The sequence below is a fragment of the Nilaparvata lugens genome, chromosome X (genome assembly GCF_014356525.2).
Source record: "Nilaparvata lugens isolate BPH chromosome X, ASM1435652v1, whole genome shotgun sequence".
In the NCBI taxonomy this organism is placed as follows: domain Eukaryota; kingdom Metazoa; phylum Arthropoda; class Insecta; order Hemiptera; family Delphacidae; genus Nilaparvata; species Nilaparvata lugens.
The window spans coordinates 105,379,914-105,393,918 of record NC_052518.1 but is presented as its reverse complement, the minus strand read 5'-3'; the positions used below and the strand labels follow the sequence as shown (position 1 = coordinate 105,393,918).

At 34.5% G+C, this 14,005-nt stretch overlaps 1 protein-coding gene across 6 annotated transcripts in view; it reads right to left on the bottom strand.

The window, feature by feature from the left end:
- Positions 1 to 14,005, bottom strand: part of LOC111045483 (anoctamin-4) — an 87,960-nt gene that overhangs the window by 66,987 nt on the left and 6,968 nt on the right. For 3 of the 6 annotated variants that reach the window (XR_005573281.1, XM_039442951.1, XM_039442952.1), the window contains exon 1: positions 1,658 to 1,811. The exons of 1 other annotated variant lie outside the window; for it this stretch is intronic. Coding sequence is in view for 2 of the 5 variants with exons in the window: in XM_039442951.1 (XP_039298885.1) it covers positions 1,658 to 1,780 (123 nt within the window). In the remaining 3 variants the exon portion in view is untranslated. Of the gene's footprint in view, positions 1 to 1,657; positions 1,812 to 5,616; positions 5,789 to 14,005 lie in introns of those variants that run through there. 2 more of the 6 variants (XM_039442954.1, XM_039442955.1) reach the window with 2 other exon arrangements.

The window sequence follows — 14,005 nt, the reverse complement described above, 5'->3', positions numbered from 1 at the left end:
GTAATATACATTCCTTTAACAACAAATACTCGCATGCAAGGGAAGCTTCCCTGTACGCATGGAGGAGTTGCTGCAGACCGAGAAACTCTGTTATAGTGAAAAAATCAATCATCGAATACCTAACATAGCCTACTAATAATTTGTCAAGTAATTACAACTGAGAAAGAAATTATAAGGGTTTGAAATATAAAAAACAAATACAATAGATAATGAATAAGTTGAAAGCTCTCAACGAAAGAAGTATTAAAATAAAATGACTTTTAGAATTCAGAAAATGTGAACTGAAGTTAGGCAATTCAGAATTTAGGCAATCATTGAACAACCAAAAACATTGCTTCAACCGCCTCTGGAAGGAGACCGAAAAGCCACTCCTTGATCAATCTACTGTACAAAAAATACGATTGGCAAGCTCTAATATTGTCAGGCAAATTATTGAGGAAGTCCCAAGAACAAAAAGGATTTTTGGAACATTGTGGATCTTGGTCTTGGTAATTGCTTTCTATTACTATATCGTGATGATGAGCGAATAGTATCCACCACTGCGCCAGCATTGCCACTCCTATCAAAGAACATCTGCAACACTCTAAAAACGTACATATATCTAAGTGGCAGAATATTCAAATGTGAAAAGAGAGGAAAGGATTCATGCAATCTTGATTTCCTCATCATTATTCTTACAAGAGACTTCTGTAACCCAGACAGCGGCTTTACATGAGTATGATAAGTACTACCCCAGCAAGTAATACCATAGTTAAGTCTGGAGTGCACAAATGCAAAATAAATCTGCCTCATGACTCTCAATGGACACAGAGACCTCAAAAAATAGAATTTGCACATGAACATGCACAAATAATTTTTAAAAGATAGGATGTGGTGCTTAAAACTGAGCTTTTCATCAACCATTAAACCCAAATACTTAACAACATCCGTTTGTGGGTAACTGCCACAGGGACAATCATTTAGCCGATCCTGACAATCAATGGAATGATATTTAATGGGAGTGTGCATTTGAAAGCCTTGAGACAGTGAAAAATTGACAATTACAGACTTTTCAATATTCAGACTCAGCCTATTACATGTGAACCACAATGACAGCATTTCAACATCATGAGTAACACTCTCCATCAGCAATTGGGTTGTTTTTTCACCATAGGTTAGGGCCGTATCATCCGCAAATGCTGTAAACTCTCCTTTGAATGATGAACAGTACAGATCATTGATGAAGATAAGAAACAATATTGGCCCAATGACCGAAGCTTGTGGTACTCCACTATTAATTTTCCTCATTGAACTTTTCTGACCATTGAGGAAAACATATTGACGCCTTTCCTCCAGATATGATTCAAACCACTTATGTGCCAGTCCTCTAATTCCAGCCCTCTCCATCTTCCTGAGGAGAATATCATGATTAACCGTATTGTGACTAGCCTATCATACACCCGGTTGCACAAACGTATGTTAACTTTTAATCCCAATCAAAAGCCACGAGAGATCAATCAGAGAAGCCTTCATCTCAGAAAACCTTTCTCTGATTGGTTAGTAGGATTTAACCCTAGGGTATTGCAAGGGAGCTGGCACTTAAAAAGTTAATCATAATTAAAGTTGAACAGGCGTTTGTAGAACCGGGGCTCAGTGTTATTATCATTATGTTACTTACATTTTTACTAATGTTGTCTTCTCGAACATTGATAGATGAACATTTGAGTTTGTCGTTGTTTGTTGATTTAACAGAGTTCTTCATGAACTCACTTCCAACATTGCAAGCTCCTAACATGCACATTGAACATTATCTATAAAATTAACCTCAAAATAAACACGCTGTCAGCTGTCAGATAGTCAGGTTGGACGTTGGAATGAGGTCAACATTAAAATGGCGGCTTCGCAGGGAGTGACGAGTGAGAGTGAAGAAAGAACGGCGTTGCCGTTTTAGCAAAAAGGATAGCGCTATCTGCTTTGTTGAATGATAGACAGGGGTTGCAACACCAATGTTAATGTTAATAAAAAAATAATGCCATTATAACATGGATCTCACTATATTAGGAAGATGATACAACAATGATGTGATGCACACCCTCATTTATCAATATTTATGTATTGCACTTCAAACGAAAGAATCTCCAAAAATAGATGAGTTGTTTTTGTGTAGTTGAGAAGTTGATATTGTGGTAATTATTCATATTGAATGAAAAAGACTAAGAAATTGTCAAAAAACCACTGATTTATTGATAATTAGAAAGACCGGTTTCGGTTATTACACCATTGTCAATCTCTGATAAACTATAAACTATCAGTTTATAGCTGTAATAACCGAAACCGGTCTTTCTAATTATCAATAAATCAGTGGTTTTTTGACAATTTCTTAGTCTTTTTCATTCAATAGATGAGTTGGTTTCGATTTATAAGGTAAAAAGAGAGTCACTTATGCAGATTTTGTTTTGAATGTATAGAATGAGTATAGAGTAGCATATATTTATAGGTATATAAAATGTACTCTCTGGAGAAGATTCGGTGCAAGTTTTAGAATAGAATAAGCTATTTATAGGTACGGGCCGCAAAGAAACATTGTTAAACTTGTCCAAACATGACAATCAGACGGAAAAGTACGGTGGTAGGCCTAGGCCTACTGATTGTGCAAAAATACTATTTTCGACCTGTTTTTTCTCGCACCAGTAAAAGCGTGAACCCCAGTGCACTTTCAACATCATATTTAATTCATCCTGCCTCAATTATTTATAATGATAGTTCAGGTGGACATAAACACGAAGAAGGCTTCTCGATTGGAAATGGAACGAAATCGTCGGAAAATGTCTTGAAAGAAAATTGGTGAAGGCAGAAAGCTCTTCACTTTTCACTCCACAGATACAAATTAATTGAGAACAAAGTTTAATTCAATTTATTTATACATACAAATTGTAAAATACACTGTAATCATAATAAATATGATTTTGACCATGGTGCAAAATCTAGGCTGAGTCTGTAGGCCTACCATTTCTCTCCCAAATTTTGATAAAAGGTTAATGTTGTCTAATATTAGGTGAACAAAAAGTTGATGACTTTTTTACGAAAGTCAATGTTCGTTCATATATAGTGAAGTCCACGATGAGATGAGTGTATTTGATTAACATTAGTGTTGCTATTCTTGTCTATCATTCGACAAAGCAGATAGTGCTATCCTTTTCTAGTTCCGAACACCACTTTTCAATGGCTATACAGATACAAATAATTTGGAAACAAAGTTGATGATTTTCTACGTCAATTGAAATTCAATGTAAGTTACGCGTATACGGTATAGTGAGGCCCAGAGTTTGGTTAACATTGGTGATGCTATCCTTGTCTATCATTAGACAATGCAGATAGTGTTATCCTTTACTAGCTCCGCAACGTTGCCAGATAATTTTCAACAATGTAGAACTATAATTGATTAACAAAATATTCAATCTCAATTATGAGAATTTATTATTAAACTATTGTAATAGTTATTTGTGCAACTAGTGCGCAAAGTGACAGTTTGCTGCACTGAAAGAAACGTTTACGCACGAGCCGTAGGCGAGGGCAGAATGGTTTCTTGAGTGCAGCAGAGGAACTTTGCGCATGTATTTCACATTACATTTTTCCTACAGTTACCATTGAATATGAGAAGTGGTTGATTATGGGTAAAATGATGGCTGAAATCCATGAAATGTTTGTATAATTTTGTTATTAATAACAACTTTAATTTATTTTAAACTAGATAATCCAATTGAAAATTAATACTTGATCATTTTCATTAATACTTATTTGAATTAAATTTGATCCATTAACATCGCAAGAGAGTTTAACAAGTTGATAATGCAAAGAATCGCGTCATTTCTTATCACTCGATTATAATGGACGTGCCATTAAGACTCTTGTTGGATAGATGACACTTCTTTTACTAGCGCCACTAACTAATAACATTGAGAGAAGATAGCATTATTATGTTCCATCTATCTTTACTCTATGCTTATAAGTTCTCTCATCATTATCATCGTTCTTTCCAGTGGTAACAAGAAAGGAACCATGCTATGAAAGAAAATCGTGTGTTCATAATTTTCGTTTTAATAATATTATTTTAATGAAAGTGGTTTTGTTATTACATACTTTTCTTCATTCGCGCTAAAAAATGAACTTTTATCAAGTAATAACTTTCTATTGGTATTAACACAATATCTAGGTAGAAGCATGGAGTAAAGAAAACTGTATCTTCTTTATTTCTTTCATCTCTGGTAACAGCGAATCGTAAAATTAAATTCTAATTACAATTAATTATATCAAGTATTGTAAAAAGATAACATATAAACCTAGTTTGATCCCCGTTCCTTCATTGTTTGATCATACATTTACTTTTTTCGATAATCTTCTGTTATTTGTCTACTCTAGGAAAACAAGTAAGGCTGGATCTCCATAAAATTATCCTCAATTATTATTAACAACTGTTAATAAGTAGTTCATGTGGCATTTCAATTCCCGCAATTATGACTTGCCCAATGCTATAATATTGTAGCCTGATGGTTAATAAAATGAATCTTGAATTCTCACAAATTAAACTTCAGCTTGAAAAAATTACTTTGAACTGAACTGAAGATTCATCATTTAGTACTCAGGAATTCTTGAATTTACAACTCATCCCAAATCTCAAATCGTCGATCAAGCTTTTCCAATATTGTATTTGTAATCCAGAATAGTCATTTGTATTAAAGACAATGTCATATGTAACCGAGAACAGTCAATTGTATTTGAGAAGTTAATACTTGTGATTGGGATTAGTTAATTGTATTTGAGCAAGTATCATTTGTAATTTAGAAGATGTCAGTTGTAATTGAAAAATCCAATTAATAAACAAGCTGATCTGGATCACAAATAGAAATACAGAATATAGGATCGCTTCTGTAAAATAAATCCTGATGGGTTAGAACACATTACGCAAGTGGATAGTTTTCCTATTCTTATTTCATAGCTTCTCATTCACATGTCACATCTGACATTGTCTATCTATAATATAACAGAAGAAAGAATTTGCTCATACACGTACGGGATAGGAAATACATGAATGACGCATCATCACGTCTCAACTACTCAACTGATTAACTTGAAATCTTGCATATAGATTCTCAATTTACCGAAGATGGTTATAGGCCTATTTTCAATTATTCAATATTTTATTAGGTCAAGTTTTAATTAGACCCTTGCGGAGCACGGGTTGCCTGCTAATCAAGAATACAAATGACTATTCTGAATTACATGTGATTATTTCTCAAAAATAAACTTGACATTTCTCATTCACATCTGATACTTCATCATATCACCATTTTTTTTTGTAGTGAACGATGATTAAAATATGATTTATTCCAAAATTTTTGAATTATTTTTTGGTACTCTATAATAAAATAACACAGTTACAAATATTTTTACTACCTACTATTTATTTCGATCATTACAGAGTTAGTGTGTTGCCGTGTTCACCAATCGAATTTGTAGGACAAGTCGAATAAAGAAGGAAAAGCATCACCTCAATAAAAATTTGACCACGCGTGACCAGGATAAATTATACACGTGGGTTGAATGAGATGATCTCGAATTTATAAAATTCAAACTCACCCTTATCACCGAAAACCATGTATTATTCTTAGCGGCAGTAATATGGTTGGGATCCGTGTTCGGCTGAATTTTGTTGGATAAAGAGTCTGACAGCTTGTTGGATGGACTGTCGGAGCGAACTCGGCAGCAGGTGGAGGTGATAGGCTAGCTGTTGGAGAGTCAAACAGCGAATGAAGCCCTAAGCCCTATCTATAGGGTAGTCGCTTCAATCTCCACCTCTACCCCCTTCATACTACTAGTGTAGAGACACCACATAATTACACTGACAGAATTATTAAAGTCCTAGAATCGATGACTCTCTATCGACTACACTTACCACTTGTTGAACCGTATCTATGACGTCACTACTCAACTAGAAAGAGACAAAGTGATTGATGATGGCAAGGTGCGAGAGAGAGAGATTGACTCTTGCTATATATTTTTCTCTGTTTCCACAATAAAGCTCTGTCCTTCCCACCACTATATATTTTGCAGCATGCACAACCTATAATTGACCATTTGCTCTATTGATCAATGCTATGTTCGAATTTATTTTAGCGTTGTCTGTTTGCTTTTATTTTTATCTGCCGCAGCAATCCGTATTCGATTGGCCTTGTCCGTCATTCATTCACATGTTGTGCTTTTTTTAATCAGGTCAAGTAAAATTGAAACATTTATTAATGCTTTTCCTGATGAAGTGTATGGAGTATATCAACCATTTACGATATTCATCATGGTTCATTGAATCAAATATTTATACAAAGTATGGAATCATTGAAACCATCTTCTGATGGGATATAGAATGAATGTATTGTAGACTAGCAGGTGCCCTGTGCTCCGCAAGGGTCTAATATTAAAAACTTGACAAACTGATAACTCATCCTACGGTACTGAAAGTTTGGAGAATTCAAAATAGGCCTATAACCATCCTCAGTGAATTAAGAACCTATTAAGAAAATTTCAAGTTAATCAAGTTAATTTCAAGTTTAGTTAACAAAATTTCAGTTGAGTAGTTGAGACCGTGAGACGTGATGCGATGCGTCATCAGTAAATTTCCTATCTCGTACGTATATAAGCAAATTCAATTCTTTCTCTCATTATATTATAGATAATCACTAATTTTTGTTGTTACTCTTCTAGGCTTGTGCATGGCTCATGAGAACAAAATATGAGTCATGTTTTGGTCAACTTTTGATTATCTTGGGTAGTCTTCAAGACTCAATGTATGAGGTATTTTTCTCCACAAAAATTGATTCTTAAAGTGAAAAGATTTCAATTTTCAATTTCAATACACATCTCATTAAATACAAAATTCATATATATTTTTAATTTCTCTAGCTTTAAGCTATTTGAGGAATATTAAAAAAAAATACTAAAAACATTTACTATGTTGCAATAACTTACATAATAAACAAATATACATATATAATATATTAAATGAATGTTATTAACAAAGCAAATTAGAAATTCATAAATAATTACTTATAATAAAATGTAAAACCTTCCCATATAACTATTAAATGATCGCTAAACTATTGTGAGCTTGCATTTTTACTGTAAATCCAACCACGTGTCAATCATCAATTATTGCAATGAAAAATAATTTCAATTTTGTCCGAACTTCTTTGTAAATTTCGCAATTCCAGAGGCAATGAGTTCAGAAGATATGGTATTCTGCACTCTGGAGTTCTTTTACCATAATTATTGTTGAATCTCTGGGGTCTAAGCAAATTAGATTCTTAACAAATATGTTAAGAATTAATTCTTAACAAATAAACAAAATTGATGGGAACATAAGGTATTAATTTATAATAAAAGAAAGAATTTGCTTATACACGTACGGGATAGGAAATTCACGAATAACATCTGAACTACTCAACTGATAAACTTGTTATTTGCATATAGATTCGTAATTTAATGAGGATTGTTGTACAGCTCTATTTTAAATTCTTCATGATTTTATTGGGTAAAGTTGTAAATTAGAACGTTGCGGAGCACGGGTTACCTACTACTCTGATTTAAAAATGATTCGTGTATCACCTCATCATGGTACTTTTATTTGTTTTCTTTTGATTAAAATTGCAAATTAAGTTTCATTCTGCTCTATTCATCATCATGATACTTGCCAGAGTTCTTTTGTAATTTCTAGGTAGGGGCTTAGCCGTGAAACCTCTCACCCATTGAGTGAGATTAGGAATACATAAATACTGAATCATCTTTGCACTTTGCTAATTGTCATGGAAAATCGCGCCTGAATAATAAATCAAAATGGATAATCGCTATTGCAAGCACAACGCGTAGTAATAATTGATAAAGTGGCGGTGATCTATTAACACCTACAGTCACGTTGATCGAGTGGAGAATTAAAACAGATGGAAAGAAGAATGGTATGACCACTTATTAGTTGAAGTAATTATTGCTGGCGAAATGGAAATAAACTAGAAAAGTATGATGATGGGCGTGATCGCAAAATCCCATTGCAAAAGTTTTTTATACTATGCATTCGCGCCTTCTGATTGTAAATAAATAATCGGATTCATCCCGCAATTTATTTGTGACGTTGATGTAGCAGAGTTATCGGCCTCATTCATGGCTGGATACGTGGCACTTCCTAAGGTGGCGTTTCTTACGAGCTTATTAAGCGTGGCGTTCCCTTAGGAACCAAAGTTCAATCGCAGACTTTCCTACCTGTGCTCAACTTGTAGGCCTACATGTTACGGTTTCTTGTGTCTTGAAGTATCTGTTACTGATATTCGACTAATATTGCATCTGTATAGATGTTATTTTTCTGCTATTATTATCTATTCTGCATCTCCAGATTTATTACCGTATCTGTTCAAGCTCCAAAAAGAGGCTGCGAGGGCAATTATAGTTTTATAACTACAGAGTCCTGTAGAGATCACTTTAAAGAACTAGGGCATACTAAATGTTCCCTCTATTTATATATATATGAGGTTATTATGCATGTTAAAAGAAAGACTATGTTTAGAAATGCTGATACACATAGATACAATACAAGAAATAGAGGAGACTATGCTTCACTGTATCATAGAACAGCTCTTTTTGAAATAAAGCCAACATATATGGGTCTTTAATTTATTAGAAAAATCCCAACTAATTTGAAAAATTGGGATGATGTCCAAGTTTTTGAGGAGTTGAAGAGCTTATTGATGGTTGGAGTGTTCTATACCAGGGCAGAGTTTGTGTGTGGGAGGGGAGAGGGTTCCTTTGAGCGATTTTCTTCTCCTTTTTTATGTTACCGTATGAGTGTTATAACTTCTTGCAATTCCTATACTCTGATATAAGTCTCTAGGAAGCTATTTAAAACAAACAAACAAATCTATGGGTGATAGTGAGAGAGACGGTTGTCAAGTCTTTCAAGTCCCGAATATTTACGATCAGTTTATGTAGAACATGGTCATGGTGTCCATTTTTGTTTAATGGCTAATCTATAATATAAGGAAATAATCTATATAATATAGGAATAATCTATAAGGAAAGAATGAGCTTATACATGTAGGGGATAGGAAATTCACGAATGACGCATCATCACATCTCAACTACTCAACTGATCAACTTAAAATTTTTCATAAAAATGCTAAATTTACTGAGGATAGTTATAGGCCTATAGGCCTTAGGCAAGTTTTCAGTTTGTCAAGCTTTTAATAAGACCCTTGCGGATCACGGGTTACCTGCTAGTACTTTATAAACAAATATAGAGCCTACTGAAGTTGGAAAGCCCGTGGACCGTGCAAGTTGATAATTGAATACAAGACATACCAAAGCCTGATTCAGTAAATTAATACCCATCTCTACTTTCAATAGGAAGCAAGTACTGTCTTATGGATGTAAATATCAGTCATTGATTTTCATAGCATCACAAATGGTTCACTTCTAAAAATATGGGCTACTGCTGCCCTGCTGGTTGTAATAAATTAACGGAACTGTAATTTTGGAAATGATGCATTGTTTGCAAGATGTGCCACCCCACGTTAATTTGTAAGAAGTGTCATATTATACGAGAGTCTATCCATCTGCTCTAAACAAATAAAACAGTAAAGCGCAACTCACACGCGACTCAAGTCGAGAAGAGACTGCGACTGTAGTCTCTTCTCGACTCAGCATGTGTTTTCAAATGGCGACACTCAGACCAGTCGATTCTAGACTCCGCGACCTCACGACTGTGGGACTGAGTCGAGACTCGATTTGAGTTGCATAATACCGTGCATTTTTAATGAAAGTGAGGTTATGTTTGATGAAAGTGATGTTTTATCATTTTATATATAACAATATATTCATAATAATTATTATAACATTCCTTACATGAGAAGTAGTGACGAATTAAATATTATATTTTCAATAAAGTAAGGTTAGAAATGGAGTAGCATGGAACTGAAGTAGTGACAATGACCAAAAAAATCTGGTGTGGTACACTCACACAACTTTCCTTGCTCATTGATCTATAAGCCTCATTCTTAAACGAGGATAATCTAGGGGAATAAAATTATGCCAATTGGCGGCTAAATAATTTTATTAAAACTACGATTATACTATTGTGGTTGTGTTCAGAGTACATTTTCCTTTGTTTGAATTATGAAATTTGAGGATTTTTTAAAAGTTGTCAAAACAGCTGTTCTACAAATGAAATTTCGACATGTGTTCTTTTGAATAAACTGCTCTACCTACCTACCTACCTCACGCACGAGAAGGAGGTTACAAAGTAAACTTCTCAAGGATGGGGTGGACCCCCTGTTAATTTCTCAGTGAGGAGACTCATGCCATTTAATAGAGCTGATATATAACTATACAGGGTATAAATTTGAAAAAAAATCGGTCAAGTCATTTTTGAGAAAATCGTGAAAAACATGGTTTTTTAGTGATTATTCGCCATTTTTCTCAAGAATATTACGGAGCTCCTGCAATTTTCCCAGAAATGAGACTCATGTCAGTTGATAGGGCTTATAAATAGCTAGCTATCCATGGTATAAATTTGAAAAAAATCGTTAGAGCCGTTTTCGAGAAAACCGTGAAAAACATGGTTTTTTAGCCATTATCCGCCATTTATTCCACCATTTTGAATTGAATTTTATTGAATTTCTTATTGTCGGATCCTCATGGTATAAGGACCTCAAGTTTGAAATTTCAAGTCAATCGGTTAATTAGGAATGGAGTTATCGTGTTCACAGACACACACACACACACAGACACACACACACACACACACACACACACACACACACACACACACACACACACACACACACACACACACACACACAACACACACACACACACACAGACCAACACCCAAAAATCATGTTTTTGGACTCAGGGGACCTTGAAACGTATAGAAAACATGAAATTAGGGTACCTTAAATTTTTTGGAAAGCAATACTTTCCTTACCTATGGTAATAGGGCAAGGAAAGTAATGAAACGTATAGAAAACATGAAATTAGGGTACCTTAAATTTTTTTGGAAAGCAATACTTTCCTTACCTATGGTAATAGGGCAAGGGAAGTAAAAAAGTCGTAAGGTCGAGAGAACGGAGTCCTACGATTTGAGTCAAGGTAGTGTGAGTTGAGCCTAAAAGATACAAGTTGAGTATAGGTATCAGTTATTCATAGAAAAGTCCACGATTCATTTTTGGTTTGATGGAAACGCCACGCTTAATGAGTTCTTAGGAAAGACCACAGAAGGAAAGGCCACGCTTCCACATAGAATGACGCCGTTACAGGTTCCAGGTATACGACACTCAGATACTATTCAATTATTGAAAATGTTGGTTGCTTAGCAACACAGCAATAACAAATGACAACTGAGTAAGTGATTCTTTACTTACGATCACTGATTCTCAACACTATGACTATATGCATACCTATATATACCACCCTGCTACCACATGTATCTCGTACCGTATTTGCTGATAATCAAATATATCAACAAGTTTATATCGTGGATGTCAGGTTATGACATTTCGGTCAGTTAATGAGTTGGAATAAAATAGTAATGAATACTTCAATACACTTGGAGATCTATAGTGATGTCCACGTTATAATGGCAGTATTTGATGTTGGTGTTGCTATCCTTGTCTATCATTCTACAAAGCAGATAGCGCTATCCTTTTCTAGCTCTGAGATGCTGCCAGATCGTTGCTTAACAATGTAGAAATGTAATTGATTAACAAAATATACAATCTCAAAGATGAAAATTCATTACTTAATCATTGAAAACTATACTTTCTTGACGAATAAATTATAATTGATCATTTTAAACAAGAATGAACAGTTAATATTTATACCGCCCGGTATCAGCTATACTCTATAGAAGGCTGTCGCAAGGCAGAGAATTGGCAACGCTGTTTCCTATCTTTCTCGATTGCCATTTCACTGATCAAAATTCAAAACTGACTGAAAGAAACTTTAACAAATCTGAACTAGCCTAAGAGAGTAATCGATGCAGGGTAATTATGAGAAGTTCAAATTATTAGTGCACATGAATCTAATTAAAATTCCTAGTAATTGAAAAGCATATCTCCAAAGATACGCCCGAAATCTGCGTTTCTGTTTTCTCAGCTTTTTCAAGAACTAATCGACAAAAATGTTCAAATTAGGTGCACAGGTTTAGGTGAGGTGTAAAAATGATGTATTGGAGGAGTTTTAGAATAACGCCAAAGATCCGCTAACAATTGACTGTTTTTGAGCGTTTTCCTCCGTTTTCTAGGCTTTCTCAGGAACTAATTGACAGATCATGTTCAAATTTGGTACAGAAGTTCAGCAAATTTTTTCTTGAGAGGACTTCAGAATTACGCCTAAGATACGCCCAAGATAGGCGGTATAACAGCGTTTTCCAAGCTTTCCCCAGCGTTTTAGAGGGGTTTTCTCTTGTTTTTCAATGCATTTTTCTATATTTCTCAAGCAAATTCATACTCGAGAGGGTTATACATGGATGTTTGTTAAGTTCTTTACATTATTCCTGATTCAAATTTGAAATAACTATTAGACTAAAATACAATAATAATTATCATAATATATATCCTACACAAGTCTCTAATTGAGAAATAACTAAATTTTCTGAGAAAAATGCGCTACATAATTCATAGAAAACTGTTGATTGAATCGAGCCTGAAAGTCTGTTTCACTTTTTGACGGAAGAAAGCAAGCTCAAGCACAAATGCAAGCGAGCAAAGCGAGTCTGCTGATATTAATTCTGGATGACACAGCCGGTGGTCCGGGGTTTAGACGAATAAGGCGATCGAAGTGAGCCTGATGGCGAGTACATAATATTATATAACAGAGAAAATGATCAGAAGAAAGATTCAAATCTAGTTTAAGATGTATAAAAATAAAGTGTGTGTTCTCTTCAATCACATGTTTCTCCATTGAATTAGTGAATAAATAATGCCTAGCAATCGAAGTACTGTAGGAAGAGATTGAGCAACGCCACAGCTTGAAGTTGACATTTTTATCTAACGTTTTTATCAACGCTTTGTTCTAATTCGCATTGTCTGCTGATATTGCGTTTTGATAAATGCTTGATGATATTGCGAATCAATAGCACTCCTATATGCTGAGATCACAATTGACTATACAACTGGAAATTCGTTGATAGTGTAATACCAATCAATAGAAATGAAAAATCCGAGAGCCCTGCTTTCAATTTTAATTGTGGTATAAAATAAAGTTGAAAACACGGTACTTTGGAGTCCTTACCATAATAAAACAATCTTATTAAGTACTAGCAGGTAGCCCGTGCTCCGCCCGCAAGGCTCTAAAACTTTGCAAACTGAAAAAATGACCTACTGAAAACTTGAAGAATTTAAAATAGGTCTTTAACCAGGTAAATAGAAATTCTATATGCAAAATTACAATCTACTAGCAGGTAATCCGTGCTTCGCAAGGGACTTTCTTAAAACTTGACGTAATGAAATCTATAGAAGAATACAAAATAGGCCTATAAGAATCCTCGGTTGATTAAGAATTTATATGCTGCATTCCAAGTAAATCAGTATGAACGACCACCTTTCAATTAAAAAAAAGAAGTTGGATTCAAAATGGCGGAAAAAATTTGGTTGTGACGGAAAACCTGTTTTTATCATTCGAAAAGGATCCCCAATCATACCTATCTTTAAATTTCCTCTTAAGAGAAATCTTCTGCTGCTTCCATACAAACTGGAAGCATGACAAATAATTGAAAACTTGACAAACTGAAAACTTGATGTAATCAAATCTTGAAGAATTTGAAATTGGTCTACAACCACCCTCAGTTAAGCAAGAATCTATGAGCAAAATTCCAAGTTAATCAGTCCAGTAGTTCTGACGTGATAATGCTTCAAACATAATTTCCCTATAATTTACAGGGTCGATGTCAAACGAGGCAAACGATAGAAGAGTCCTGCGACAGTCGAGACCA